Genomic DNA, 15517 nt, shown 5'->3' with positions numbered 1-15517 from the left:
TTGATAAGCAATTAACACATTGCACATTATTCCTGTGAGATGCAAACTGTTTCTTTTGCATCTTAATTTGCCTGCTTAAAAATAGAAAAAAGATGGATGAGTTTATGCTCAAGGTGTATGCATTTCCCTTGTGACCAATGAACTAATTTCTCTTTCATATTTGTGGAATATTGATATAATTATTCTTTCATCAGACATGAAATTTGAGTGTATAACCAGTTTGTGGAAATCACCTAGTAATTTATTAGGTTGATAACAGCAATTAAGTCACAATTGCTTCTGAGAAATATAAATTGACTTTCCATTTTAAATGGATAATTTAACATTCTAAACCACAGGCATAGAGTGTAACTAATTTCCAGCATAAGAGGTTTGTTTCTTCTAGTATTAAACTTTAAAAATTCAACCATTGATAATCCACTAACTAATTATTAAATTGTTGCATTATTCAGTTTGTGACCTTTTTTTTCATTTTTTTCTTCTTGGCTTTCTACATTTTTGACTACTTATGGATACAAACAGGGAGACGATTTTAGATAGAAATAAGCAGACCCATAGTTTTTCTTTTTTTCTTTTTTTTCCTACCTGCTTAAAAGTGGAAAACTCATTCTTAGCTTGTAGACCATACAAAAACAGACCATTGTGTGCTGATTCTGGTTTAATCAAACCTTCAGAGGAGAATTTGGCTCTATGATTACTGCTAACAATGACATCCACCTCTCCATGTGTGATTCTCTATACTCACGTACACACAGTTGCAAAATAACTATTGGTTTATCTTATAATGGAGATTTAAAATAGTAAATTTTTTAAAAATTTTTTTTAATATTTATTTTTTAGTTTTCGGCAGGATCAAAGACTTGATAGTGGAGGCTTACCAATATGAGAGAGGAGTTGACTCCCTCAACTAGTCTCCCTCTCACTGAGAGCAGAACTAACCTTAGTCAAGATATATGTCCCCACGCCAGCAATGCTGAAATTCAAGCTCACTGAGCCACATCTAATACCAGGGAAGACCAGTGTGTGCATATCTAACTGAAAAGCCATGCACACGTATTCATTTGCAAATACTAGGTTCCCTGTTGTGTTCTAAAAGTCCTTTGATGAAAATTGGAAAAAATATATGCTTTATCACAAAACTTAAATCAATAAATATTTATTGTCTACTTATATGTGAAGCATTCAGCTGCAATAGAAGATAAGGAAAGTATCCTATTTGTTCATCTCTCTTGTACACACAGAACACACACACTTGCATATGCACACAGTTAATAATCCATGGTAATGTTGGGAGAGTCTAAACAAGTGAGGAGGAATTCAACAAGGGGTGTTATTAAATGACAGCATCTTACATACAAGATAGTTGAAGGTAGTCTTCTGAGTAAGGTCAACAAGTGCTTGAGCAGAGCATCAGGAAGGGACTGAAATATGCAGTTGAGCAGAATTAATAACAGTAACCTGTGAAGGATACTGGGAGGAGTAGTGCAGTCAGAAAGTCCACTGTGGCTGGAATTCATGAGAGTCCTGGAAGATGAAGTTTGAAAGGCAGAAACTGGTTGAGATTAGTAAGAATCTTGAAGATCAAGAATCTTAAGCATGAAGTAGAAACAGTTCTATAGCAATTCTTGCTGAAAACAATATCTCACTTCTGAAGGTTGAAGGAAAAACGCTCTGTTCCTTCGTGAGTTTAGACATAACTCACAAAAGGAATGTGGTACAAATGGGACTGGATACCCACCAGGTACAATTCTAGTCTCTATATAAATTGTTGTAGGTTGTAAGTGACATACTATTACAGGCCATGCAGGAACTGGGTCGGGGGGGGGGGGAGTGTGGTTAAAGTAGAATTTTAAAAATGGTGTGTTAGGAAAAATTAGTTGTACAAGTAAGAAGGTTGATTTGGTCTTGGCAGAGTAAATGGGAGGTGATAATGACCTTAACAAGTGGTAAGATATGAAGTGACCATACCTAATTTATGGAGTGACATAAAGTATCACATAAAAAGCTATTACAAATGACTTGATGGTTAGTATTCATTTTTGTCATATTGTTCTAAGTTCTTCTGATATATTATTTCATTTTCTTACAGCATAGGCACTGCTAATACTCTTGTTTGTCAAATAAGGAAACTGAGGCACTCAACATTAAGCAACCGGCTCAGCCAGAGGTAGTTGGAGACGGGATTTGAATTAAATTCTTCTATCTTGGTTCTTTGCTTCACTGTAACAAAATACCAGAAATTGGATAATTAAATCACATAAATTTCTTTTTCTCATTGTTACAAAGGCTGGGGAATATAAGAGCAAGATGCTAGTATGTATGCTTGTGGATTAAGGCCTGCTCTCTGCTTCCAAGATGGCACCTTATTGCTTCATCCTCTGGAGAGCAAGAACCCTGTGACCTCGAACTGTGGCAGGCAGAAGGGCAAGCTAGCCGAATGCTATATGAAGCCTCTCTTATATGGGTGTTCATCCTATTTACGCGTGAACAACCCCCATGGTCTAATTACCTTTTGTGGGGGTGTTGCTGGGGATTGAATCCAGGAGTGCTTTGCCAGTAAACTACATTCTCAGATTTTTTGTTTTTCCACTTTGAGACAAGGTCTCACTAAGTTACTGAGGGTCTTGCTGAATTGCTGACACTGGCTTTAAACTTGAGATCCTCCTACCTCAGCCTCTGGAGTCACTGAGATTACAGACCCGAGCCACTTCCCCTTGCCTAACCACCTGGCCTAATCAGCCCACTTGACAATACTATCTCATTAGCTACACCTGGACTTTGGAGGTGACATAGTCAAGCCACAGCACCATGGAATGCTGAACACCTGTAACTCTTTATACCCTGGGCTTAGGTTATATTGATGTTTGAGTCTTTAAACAAAAGTGCCTGAGAGAACAAGTGCATGGGCTTCCAAATCAGAAAGACACCTCAAAAGTTTTTCACCATGTGGCTCTCTGCAAATCACCTATCGCAACAACACTTTTCTCCTTTGTAAATTGAGACTTTCTCATTAGTTCTAATTTCTCATTAGTGAGCTAGGAAAATGAAGTGAGATTACAGGTTTTCATTTCCTTCCTGGTGTTTTTCTTCCACAGAAATTCAAGTGTTAGGTTTTAGAGAAAAACAAAAAGTACTTTCTGATACATGTTACTCTTGAAGTGATGGTAGATTGTCCAGATGTTCATGTGCAGTGCAGGTGTAGAGAAGAGCCTGTCTCCAGAAAGTGGGGAATGGACATAGAACTTTCTCTTTCACTAGCAGGTGATAGCTAATGCATGGGAGTACTTTGAACTCAGAGTATTGAAGGAAACTGCTGAGGACCTGGAGCAGGAGTTGAGGGATATCAATTTAATGAGGTTGATCAAGGAAGAACTGGTATCTGTGTTGAGAGAAGGAGAGCAAGAGGAGAACCACCAAAACATGGTTTTGTAAAGCATAGGGGAGGCTTAATTTAGGTAGGGGGTGGCATGCCGTGCTAAGAATGCTCAGAGGGTGAAGAAGACAGAGACTGAACAAGAAAGATGGTCAGTAAAGTACAGAGTACAAGAATGAAACAGTATTGTGACTTTTTGTTGTTGTTGTTGTTGTTGTTAAATTCTCTAAAGGCTTGATTTGATTAAATGCATTTGGATACTTGCTAACAATTAAATGCATTTTGGACACACTTGCTAATCATTCTGTAATGTAAAGCTAAGCATTATTAACATAGCCCTGCTTTACTGTGATTACTTGTAAACAAGCATCCCTGTCAGAGCTTGAGAACGTACTCATGAAATGCCACGGTAATTACTCAGCACCACACACAGGATGAAGTTAGACCAAATGAAATGGCTTCCCTTACATTTTACAATCCAGTCGCAACAGCCCAGAGCCAAACTCCCTCACCTAGTTTATTCATTACCTTTGATAAATAACTCTGTCTTTATAAATATCAGTTCCTTCTCTAAAATGAAATTAATGTGGACTTAGGTCGATTTCTCTTTTTAAAAAATTAAATATCTAAGGACGAAAAACACTCTTTAATTATCAAGTCATTATCTTTGTCATTTATTTCCAATTAAACCAAACTGTTTAATTACAAATAATATCTTAAACAGGTAAGGGGCATAATTAGTTTATTTTCAAGTAGATTTCTGAGAATCAAAAAAAGTAAATTATCAATAAAATAATTTACAATTTAAAAAGCAAGGCAAATCTGAAATGGTGGTTAGAGTTGCACTGCAACTTAATCAAAAATAGATGACTAAAACTCAACTGAGTGTCTTCCATTCATAATGTTATCCCAATTAGGTCAAGAGAAACTTTTCATGTAGAGACAGATTCACGCTGAGAGAGGTTGGCACAGAATGAGAAAGATGAAACTGTATCTGTGTTAATTATTGATACACTACAGGGAGAGTGAGTGTTTAGAACTGAACAAATAACATGCTTTTGATTTAGACACCTTGGTTAACTTATTAAAACAAGTCTTGATTTGTGCTTTTATCTCAGATTTCAGTCTTTAAAAGAAGTATTTAAAAGAATACAGAGCCAGAATTATCATCATGCCTCATTGTCAATAGGTGTCTTTCATTCTCAATTTTCAGTGCTTTTAAATTCCTTTTTTTCACCCTCTGTCTTTAGTCATTTTAATAAAAACTGGGTGAGGCTTCCTGAAGGGTTAGTTAGTTTATTGTGTTTTGTTTTGGTACTGGGGATTGAACTCAGGGGCACTCTACCACTGAGCCATATCACCAGGCATATTTTTGTATTTTCTTTAGAGATAGGGTCTCAGGGGCTGGGGATATAGCTCAGTTGGTAGAGTGCTTTCCCCGAATGCCCAAGGCCCTGGGTTCAATCCCCAGCACCACAAAAAAAAAGTAAAATAAAAATAAAAAATAGAGACAGGGTCTCACTGAGTTGCCTAGCACCTTGATTTTTGCTGAGGCTGGCTTTGAACTAGCGATCCTCCTGCCTCAGCCTCTTGACCAGCCGGGATTACAGGCATTCACCATCATGCCAGGCAGTAGTAAAATATCTTAAAATGGATAACAGACACTTGTTTTGATGAACTTTACAGTGAACAACTAATTAGTAGACATTGTTAGTTTTGTTGTGGATTTTTTCATTGCAGCAAAACAACACAATAAATGAAATAAAATGCCTAAAGAAACCACGGTCTCATCTGGGCAGTCAGTGACCTTCTTAGACCATTTCTAATTTCTGAGGCAATTTCTAATTTCTGGGTGATTTTTAAAAGGCCAGTGCAGCATGAAGCTCAAAGAGAACTATAACTTAGGTTTCTGTGGCTGTGTTGGCCACCATCAAATTCCACTGAGGCTGAGGTACCATTACTTCTTGATCCTGTGGCTTTGTACTACCTTCTTCATGTAACAAGGAAGGGAACACTTGAATTTTATACTTGGGAGAAAGAGAAAGGAATATCTCTAGTATCATTGATAGATAAAACTCCCCTATTACACCCCCAAGACAAGGCAAAGTATAAAGTTTAAATATCCAGTGGTAAGTAGAATCAGGGATTGTGAAAAAGGTAATTTAAAAAAAAAGAAAGAAAAAAGTGAAAAAAAAATGCATATAGTGTTGCATTTTTTTGAAAAAAATCTCAGAAGAATTAGAGAAGTATTTTCTCACTTAAAAACATGCATTGTTATTTAGATTTTCTGGTTTTCATTGTTTAGTGACTCTATCCCAATGAAACATTGTTTTAGAAGAATGAGTTTGAATAATGTTGAATTCCTCTTTGAAATTTTTGTTTCTGAGATCTTTAAAAAATGAAAGTGAAAGATTTCATAAGGGCATGTTGGCATTTATTATTATTTTTCTGTTTGTCTGATTTGAAGTAGTTATATAGGACAGCAGGTGGTGAGGGTCTGGTGTTTATGAGGGAGAACAGCATGATTTATTATTTTCCTTGATTACTACCTTGAACTATGAAAGTAGTAAAAATCCAGGACACATTTATTTTACAAGGTTATCACAAACAACAACAACAACAAAAGCCCCACAGGACTTTTTCAGACCTCTAGCATTGTTTTTTTTTTTTTTATGCTTGCAAAATTAGATTTGAAGAAACAAATTATTAAATCGGTCCATAATTTACACAGCCAAATTGTTTCCTTTATTGTATTTGTTGACATTTTGAAAATTCGGTGTATACTTGTGATGCCTAAGTTGTTCTCTAAATGGTTTAAATAGTGTTAAAAGCCAGGAAATCCAAAGATGATAGAATTTTTGCCCTTCTCTTTAACAAGCAATGTCTTGGCTACCAAAGAAGAAAACATCACCTTCCTCTGCTCTTCGGGACAGGTCTTGGAAACTTGAGCTATAGGTAAAACAGAGCACCCAGTGGTGCTGTCTGTATGCTGGTGCCTTTCTACTGTCTTCCCTAAAGTAACTAAAAATGTTACTTTTACACACCAAAGCTAACCAGACTTGCCTGCTTTTCTCAATTACTTCTTAGTACAGCTCAGTTTTAACATGATTAATTCCTAGCCACACAGAGAGTAAGCTATATTTGTGGGTTTTTTTTTCTGGGTAGAAAAAAAGTAATGTATTATAATACATGCTGACCAGTTTGAAACAAAGGTGAGAGATCAAAAGTGGAATAAAGGATCATCTTAGATCTCTCCTTCCTGGTGGTTCATTGTCTTTAATACTTTCCTGGAGTGTGGAAGAATCTCATCCTTTTTCTGCTCTAGTTTGTGAGATAGGGAAGGACTAATGCATTAATTCCCTCATGAGGAAAATGATGTAGTACACTGGCTGAAAGGATTGACTCTGGAGACAGAGGGTATGCATCCCAATCCAACTCTGCCCCTGCACTGATGGGCATCTATCTGGACAATTACTCATCTTCCTGGGCAAATTCCTTGCTGCATCTAACTGACACGTAGGTGTACTTTGTTGAACATTTTCTTTTGTGATTGTTATTGTATGTGCTTCCAATTGAACATTCCATGTATATGTGGAAAAAATTGATTTTACATATCGATACTGGTACATATAGCCCTACCTGATATCCAAATACTTATTATCAACTATATACCAGAGGTCACCACTTCAGTCATTGACACCTCACTTACTTTTCTGTTATTCATTATAATTGCTCAAGGGTCAGCAAATCTTTTCTTAAAAACATCGAGAATAAATATTTCAAACACTATGGGCCAATTGTTTAGCTACTCCATTCTGTCATTGTTCCGGGAAAATAGTCATAGACAATGAAAAGACAGATGGGCCTGTGTTCTAATAAAACTTTATTTACAAAGCAGGAGGCTGACTCCTAGGAAATAGTTTGCTTATGCCTGCATTTTTGACGTTGCTCTTGTTGGAATGTAGGTTTTATGTTTGAGTCCTTCTTCCTCATTCTCCTAGTCTATATATGCTTCCAAATCTTCCCTGATTGACTTCTACAGTGCTTCCCAAGTCTAAGCCCTTTGCTTTGCTCATACAAACACAGTTCTGAGTTTTACTCTCTTCTATGGGCGCTTAAGACTGGGTAATTGCTCCTCTGCCTTTTACTTCTGGTCCTGCCAAAGCTAACTTTCCCTAAGGTCATAGGAAAGTTTCAAAACCAAACAGGATTGTTCAGGATCAATCCTGTATTTTAAGATCACTGATGATTCTTCCTTGTCTAATGGGATGTACACAATGGAAAACTTCTTAATGAGACTTAGAACTGTCTTCTGATCTGGCTGTCCTCCCCTCCAACTTTGTCTTCTCTTGCTATTATTATCAGGCATCTGAGGTACTTCGGTACTTAGGTACATCTCAGGTACTTAAAGAATCAGATACCAAGAGAGTTGGGATTAGATGTGTAGAGAAGAATTGTCTGTGAAGGATAAAATGGGAAATAACAGAAATAGGTGAAGAGAGTTCTTAGACTCAGATGCAGGTCAAACACCTAGAGAAGGAGATTAGGAAAGCAAGAGGACTAGGTGGGGAGAGCCTCAGCACAGTTACAAGAGAGTCCTGGTCAGGCAGGTGGGAGTCCAGATCAGTCATAGTGTAGCGTGTTGGAGGAGTACACCCTGGGGAGGAATGGGAGGACTGTGGTCAGTGATTGATGGCAGCTACCTCTGACCAGGTCAGGCCTTCTTGTCAAACTACAGCGACTCTCCAGGGGTAGCAGGTACACACATTCAGTTGGTCATTCTCCTGAAGCAGTTTCTTTTTAAGGAGAGAGGCTTGAGGCACCTCTGAGGTACTAGACCTATGACTTTGCCTTAGCACTTAGGCTTCAGAGAACCTCTTGTAATATTCTTTCATGTTCTGTGATATCTCTTGCCTCCCAGTCTGTCTGCTGTGCTCCCTCCTGCTTCTGGCTTTGCTTGCCCACTGCTTTTCACTCCTTAGGTCTCTTCCTCTAGCAAGACTTCAGTAACTACCTCCCAGCTGGGCAGATTTGCCCTCAGTCATTGCCTGACACCATTGGTATGTTTCCCAAGTTAGAATCGATTGCCTTTGGGTTTGTTTTTGTCTTTAGTAGACAATTTCTTGAAAAGGGGAATTGTTTGGGATGTACCCTAAGATACCATCAAGTGACAGGTACCCATTTGTTGAATGAAAAGCAAACTCTCAATTATCCAATGGAAGAGTGGGGTGACTCTAGTGATGTAAATGTGAACAATATGACAGATGGTACTTACACTGTTATTTTTGTGTTAGGAGAATTTCATAGTTTTTAAAAAGTAGAATGTATTTTTACAGTTATGATTTCTTAGACTCCTTTCAATGGAATGTGGGCATTCTGTACAGAGAAACACTGGGTTTGAAGCCAAAAGGCTTGGATTCTAACCCTTTTCTTTTTGTTTACTAGATGACTGACTATGGGAAAACATCTCCAGCATCATTTTTCTTTTCAGTGGGGTGGACATAGTAATGCTAAGGACCCATGACATCACATGTAATGCCTTCAACTGCTGGCTCTGTCTGACATCTCTCTCCTTTCCCCCATTGTGTTGGAGCCTGTGTCAAGCTAGCTCAGTGCCCTGTGATTACACCAAAATTTTAGATCATGCAACTCCTGTACAGAGAATGAGCGATAGTGGCAATTTAAAAGCAGTTCTCTTCTAACAATCGTATGTGTAGTGAGTGCAGGCAAATGTATTATTCAGAGAAGTAGTTTTGAACTACAAGGTCTCCTGAATTATTTTAGATTAAAATTTTTACAGAGTTCAACATCAGAGAAAATGGGAGATCAATTATGTGGGGCTGTAGGACTGACTACAGCACCAACTTGGTGCAGAATAGGACTCAGGCCATCTCTGCTGGGTGTGAATTATTGTGACTAGATCTTTTTGTTCCAATTGCCACTCCATAAACTACAAGAATGGAAACACTAATTTTAATTTATTTTTAAAATTTATTTATTTTTTTATTTGTTTTAATTAGTAACACTAATTTTTAAATTAAACACTAATGCTAATTTAAAATAAGTAACAACAACAACAACCCATACAACACAAAATAATATGCAAGCCAAATAAACAGAAGAGGAAGGATTAGAAGAAATTAAACTAGATTTAGAAATTTTAAAAGAAATGTAGGCTCATAATTTAAAATTGAACTAAAATTATGATGTAAGATAAAACTAAAAGGTGAGAAAGATAGAAAAATTTAAATGAGTTTAAGAAAGCGTATACGAGGGTTGGGGTTGTAGCTCAGTGGTAGAAGCTTGGCTCACATGCATGAAGCCCTTTGTTCTATTCCTCAGCACCACATAAAGGAGAATGAAAATAAAAAATGTCAACATTTAAAAAGTAAAGTCTTCGTGACTTGAGATAAGTCAGTGCAGTTGAAACACCATGAAATCAGTCCCCTTGCAAGAACACTTTTGTCTTAAAGGAAGAGGCCAGGAGCCTTGGACTTGCCACTTGAAATATTCCTCAGGAATAGGAAGGAGCTGTGGCGTTGTGCACATTCCCACCAGTAGAGGGCAGCTGCACAGAAAATCGAGACCTGCTGAGCTCAACTGGAGAAGTGAGAAGGCAGGGGATAGGTGCTCAGAGATTGTTTGCTGATCTGAAAAGACACTAAAGTGTGTTAGGAAAGAGGTGTTTGTTTTTTTACTCATTTTCAAATACTGCAGCATCACACGTTCCCTCACTACAGTTTGGCTTTCTTTTTCTGGGTATTTCTTGATCAGGATTCAGTTCCAGTGATTTGCTTTTCCCTATTTTTAGCAACTGGAGACAGATTCTTTTACTTTAGCTGTTGAACTTCTGGCCTCATTTGTCCCCCTGGCCCCCATTTACTAAAGTCTGAAATTTTCCAGTTCTCTAAACACACACACACACACACACACACACAAACACCTACCTAAGTTCCTCCACCCATGCATACAACCTGTATGCACCCACTCATAGACTCAGAGATATGCAGAGACACACACCCCAGGTGTCCTCCCATACACATACATGTGCATGCATATACTTACCATGCGTGCATAGCCTCTTCTACTCAGGCATACCCCTACTCCGCCTCCACTTATAGACTCATAGACACACAAGGAGAATCTAACCCCATGCCGTACACTCATGCCTGTGCGCACACACACATACGCAGGCCCAGGTGTATGGTCCTTTACCTTTCCACCTGCTCTCCTCTGGGTGGCTTCTGCCCACTAGCCTTTCACATCCATTATTGCAGTGCTTCCCATCTGCACCATAGATATAGATTAGCATGTTGTAAATTTATTGTTTCTTTTCCAGGGAGATTGTTCAAAAAGCTTTTCCCTTGTGCTCTATAAATAATGAATAATTCCATTAGAAATGTGATGGATGCTGTAACTTTTATGCAGAGTTTGTCAAGCTCCATGTTTCACACATTTGCTTTCATGACAGCCCCAAGCCATGGCAGGTAGGGAGCTTAGTGGCCTGACTCGGTCAAATATCCCTTGCCACATTTCCCAAAGTGTGTTCCTAAGCTCTCAGAGATAATGCATGCATTTGAAAGAGTGAACTGACTCCTTTAATGCAGAACTCTCCAAAGCATTTCATATGATAATTTGCTCAGGACAATGCAGTATTTCAAAACACATTTGGCTAGGAAACCTTATTTTTTCACTGAAACATTATATCTCTAAGTTCAGTGTTCCATAGAAAATAATTTAGGAAATAGTATTCTGATGATAGTAGTACATTCTCCTCTGCGATGCAGAGAAACAATTGCCCTTATTGAAAAGTTCAAATTGACCTCAGCATATTTCCGTCAAATTGGCACTTCTTTATATTTTTAGTAAAAAAAAAAAGCATAATGAAAATGTATCTTGAAAGCCAATATGTGATTCTAAAGTCTCTTGAAACCTTAAAGCCGAACCAATTTTTTTTGTTTTATATTAATATGGTTTTCTGTAATATAGGTTTTTGAAAATCAGTAATCTTTATAAAATAGGAAGTCTAATTATATTTTCACGATAATTAGAATGTCAGTTCTCAATGCATGATTAAGAAAATGTAGTGTGTGTGTGTGTGTGTGTGTGGTGTGTGTGTGTGGTGTGTGTGTGTGTGCACGTGTGTGTCTGTGTGTGTGCACAGGTGTGTGTGTGTGTTTCTTTATCAACAGAAAAGCAGGATAAATAAATGAATCCCCTTGGGAAGAGTCGTTGCAGACCCAGTGCTAGTGCAGATGGAGGGTGTAGCAGTTACACTTGTGCCTCCCTCTTGGATTTCCTTTGGAACTTTCACCTGTAATGATGGTCCCCAAATATCCATACACTGCACTAAGTATTCCATGTGATTTCTTTATTTTTTATGTTCTTCTTAGTTACACATGACAGTAGAGTCTATTTCAATATTTTATGTGAACATGGAATATGCCTTATATTCATTAAGATTCCAGTCTTATGGATATACTCAATGTTGAGAGTCACTGAGTCATATTCATATATCAACACAGCAAAGTTATTTCAGATTCATACCACTGTCTTTCCTATTCCTGTCCTCCCTCCCTTTCCTTCATTACCCTATGTTGAATCCACTGAACTTCTACTCCTCCTCCCCACTGCCCTGTTGTTATGGGTTAGTATCCACATTATCATAGAGAACATTTGAACTTTGTTGAGATTGGCTTATTTCACTTAGCATTGTAGTGTTTCATTATCACAGTCTCCAGATCCATCCATTTATTGGCAAATGTCATAAAGTCATTCTTCTTCATGGCTGAGTAATAGTCCATTGTATATATAAACCACATTTTCTTTATCTGTTGAGGGGCACCTAGATTGGTTCCATAACTTAGCTCTTATGAATTGTGCTGCTATAAAACATTGATGTGGCTGTGTTACTATATTATGCTGATTTTAAATCCTTTGGATATATACCAAAGAGTGGGATAACTGGGTCAAATGGTGGTCCCATTTTTAGTTTTTTAGGGAATCTCCTTACTGATTTCCAGAGTGGTTGCACTAATTCTCAGTCCCACCAGCAATGTATAAGTGTACCTTTTTCCTCACATCCTTGCAAACACTTATTATTGCTTGTGTTCCTGATAATTGCTATTACGATTGGAAGAGGTGAAATCTCAGTGCCTCATCATTGCTGCTCTGGTGTGCACCTCCAAAAGCATGAGCACCCCATCTCTCCTGTAGCAGGTCATTCCACTTCAGTTAACATGTTGGCCTTGAGCAGGATCCCCAAAGGAATCCAGCCTTCAGGCAGCACTAGCTCTTCTTCTGTGTCACACAGTTTATTTTCATTCATAGTGTCCAGCTCTACTCTTTAGCTGTGAATTCTCCAGGTTCTATGCCTACAGTTATGACTGCACTTTCCATCTTCTTTTTGATTCTCGTCTCTCTGTATAGAAACTAATATAAACTGGGTGTTCTTTAGTCTGCTCTTCTTACTTGATTGACTTCACAAGTGAGACATTCCTTATCTTGTGTCCAGATACCCTAACACTGCCTGAATCCTGGGTGCATATTTCCAACCTTCTGTGAACACCTCTGCCTACAAGTTTCCAGGCTCCTCACACTTGGCAGAGGCAAAACTGAGCTCACCCTTTTGTGTGACTCTTTCCTTTTAGGAACCATCACTATTATCCCCCTTATCTAGGCTCCTTCAGAAAAATGTGAATCCCTCTATCATGATACTGTCAGTCAATTGCAATAAATCTAATGCATGTGGACTTAGTTACACATCATGAATCATTTTCTATAAGACTAATTTTCACACACACACACAAAAAAATTAGTTCCTAGTGAGGAATTAACCTGCATTGAATATGCCTGTTGGGTGCTATTTGTCTGAGTTTCCAAAGACATCCTTCCATGAGATTGTCTGCTTTTCGTGAGGAGGATGTAATGTATACAAGTCATGACTAATGCATACTGACATTACTGATGACATAACATGTCGGAGCTCTAAAATCTTTCCATAATCCCTCTCAACTGAAACGGGTTTTTTTTTTTCCTTTGAAATTTCTGCACTTAAAAAAAAATGCCAAGCCAGTGTCACCGTCTCACATGAAAATGGCTCTATTCAGATAGCCTGTGCCAAGAACATATTCTTCAAACAAGATGTGTCTTCAACCAGAAGAGTACATTTGGTGCAAACACATCGCACAAAAGTTAACACTTTGTCAAGGCCATTTGAGAATTTGCCTCAGTAACCATTTTTCTCCTCCACAGGGGTTGTCTTATCCTGGGCTTCAGATATTAATGGTTTAGAAAACAGTAAAAAAAAAAAAAAAAAAAAAAAAAAAAAAAAAAAGGCAGCCATCCCCCTTCGCTGCTCATTTCTTTGTTGCCATCTTTCAGAATAAGATCATCCTGGATCCCATGACATTCAGTGAGGCCAGGTTTCGGCCGTCCCTGGAGGAGAGGCTGGAGAGCATTATCAGCGGCGCTGCGCTCATGGCTGACTCCTCCTGCACCCGCGACGACAGGCGCGAGCGCATCGTGGCCGAGTGCAACGCAGTGAGGCAGGCGCTCCAGGACCTGCTCAGCGAGTACATGAATAATGTAAGTCCCCGGGGTCTCTGGGTCCTCGCGTCTCCGTGGATTCCCTTCTGCGATCTCTTGGCTGTTAGGAAAAGCATGTGTCGCACCACCCAAGAGGACAGGTGTTCCTGGAAGAGTGTCAGGTGACACCAACCAGAGATCCTCTTTGGGGGATAGATAGCCTGTGTCCTGATTTCGTTTCAGAAGGCATGTTTAATATTGAAACGCTTGGTGTGGAGACTGGTATTTTGGGAAAACTCAGTTTTTGTTTTTGTTTTTTTTTTTTTTTTTACATGAGTGATGAGGACTTCTTGGTCATGTTAGTGGCTGCAGTTTGCTTTTGGTTGGATTCCAGTTGGTAAAGATAAAATGACTGATGGAGACAATGGAGATGGAGCGTTCTCTTTCACTACTAAGCACACTGTGAAAGCTAAGGATACCTGTAGATGTGAATCATAGATCCTAAATGGGTTTTTAAATGTTTATATGGGATTGGTTAAGGTGGAGAAATTCTGACTGCAGTAAAATTTAGAGAAGTTTTATTGCTTCATTATACAAAGAGGAATTCTCATAAGAGTTGAGTTTTTAAGTTTTAAAATCAGTATGAGTAGCATCAGTTGTTCGGAGGAACAGGCAATAGCCATCCTCTCCTCTAGTTATAAAATGTGACAGTTTTGTGGACTTTAAACTTCAAGATGGAGATAAAATCCATATATTTTTTTTTGCTTTGAAAGTCACTATATTATGTTTGTGTTGATTTGCTACGTTTATCTAATTCAGGTAATTCCCAGTGCTTTCAATAGTAAATGATCCAGGGCTGGGGTTGTGGCTCAGTGGTAAAGCGCTTGCCTCACATGTGTGAGGCACTGAGTTCAATTCTCAGCACTGCATATAAATAAATGAATAAAATAAAGATCCATCAACAATTAAAAAAATATTTTAAAAAATAGTAAATGATCCAGAGCCATGTCCTGGACTCTTTGGATTGTGAAAATTCAGTATAAATTGAAAAAAAAAATGTAAATCATGTCATATCTGGATGTTATATGTTGAATGAATGTCCTCTGTAGTGGTCAGGTAGGTAAGACATTGAAAATCTGCTCACAGCTTTTGAAATCCTGGCTGGTATTGTTAGAATACCCCGAGGCAGTGCTGAAACAAAGCAGCCCTTCAGCACCTTTAATAGTCCCAAGTAAACATATATAGCTCTCGGGTCATACATTGGCAGTGATATGTGCTGCTCCTGCCAGACTCTCCAGAGGACTTTATTCAGAAAGCAAAAGGATATTTAATGAGAACACCCTACAAAGTAAAAATCAAAATCTGTTTTCTTCAGATTCTTTGATTTTGGAAGACTTGCCCATTTTCAGCACACAAAGAATAAAGTGTGGATGCATCCTGTGGTACCCAGCTGCTCATGAGGACTTCTCTCTAGGACCCTGGATGGCCAGCACTTTCTATGATTTTGGTCTATGGGTGTGATGTAGGGTTCTGTCAGAAATGTCGATTGCCAATGTCTCCAGCCCTGAGCAAGTCTTTTGAATAGCAGATTTGTCAAAAAAAAAAAAAAAAAAGAGT

At 38.4% G+C, this 15517-nt stretch overlaps 1 protein-coding gene across 4 annotated transcripts in view; it reads left to right on the top strand.

Annotated features, from left to right (window-relative positions):
* CTNNA2 (catenin alpha 2) overlaps positions 1-15517 on the top strand; it is a gene marked incomplete at its 5' end in the record, with an annotated part of 976113 nt that overhangs the window by 241450 nt on the left and 719146 nt on the right. For all 4 annotated transcript variants that reach the window (XM_081264879.1, XM_081264878.1, XM_081264877.1 and 1 more), the window contains one exon: positions 13757-13960. In XM_081264879.1, the coding sequence (XP_081121005.1) occupies positions 13757-13960 (204 nt within the window). The remainder of the gene's footprint in view (positions 1-13756; positions 13961-15517) is intronic.

The sequence above is a fragment of the Spermophilus citellus genome (genome assembly GCF_964194105.1).
Source record: "Spermophilus citellus genome assembly, chromosome: 13".
NCBI lineage: Eukaryota > Metazoa > Chordata > Mammalia > Rodentia > Sciuridae > Spermophilus > Spermophilus citellus.
This window is presented reverse-complemented; position numbering and strand designations above follow the sequence as displayed.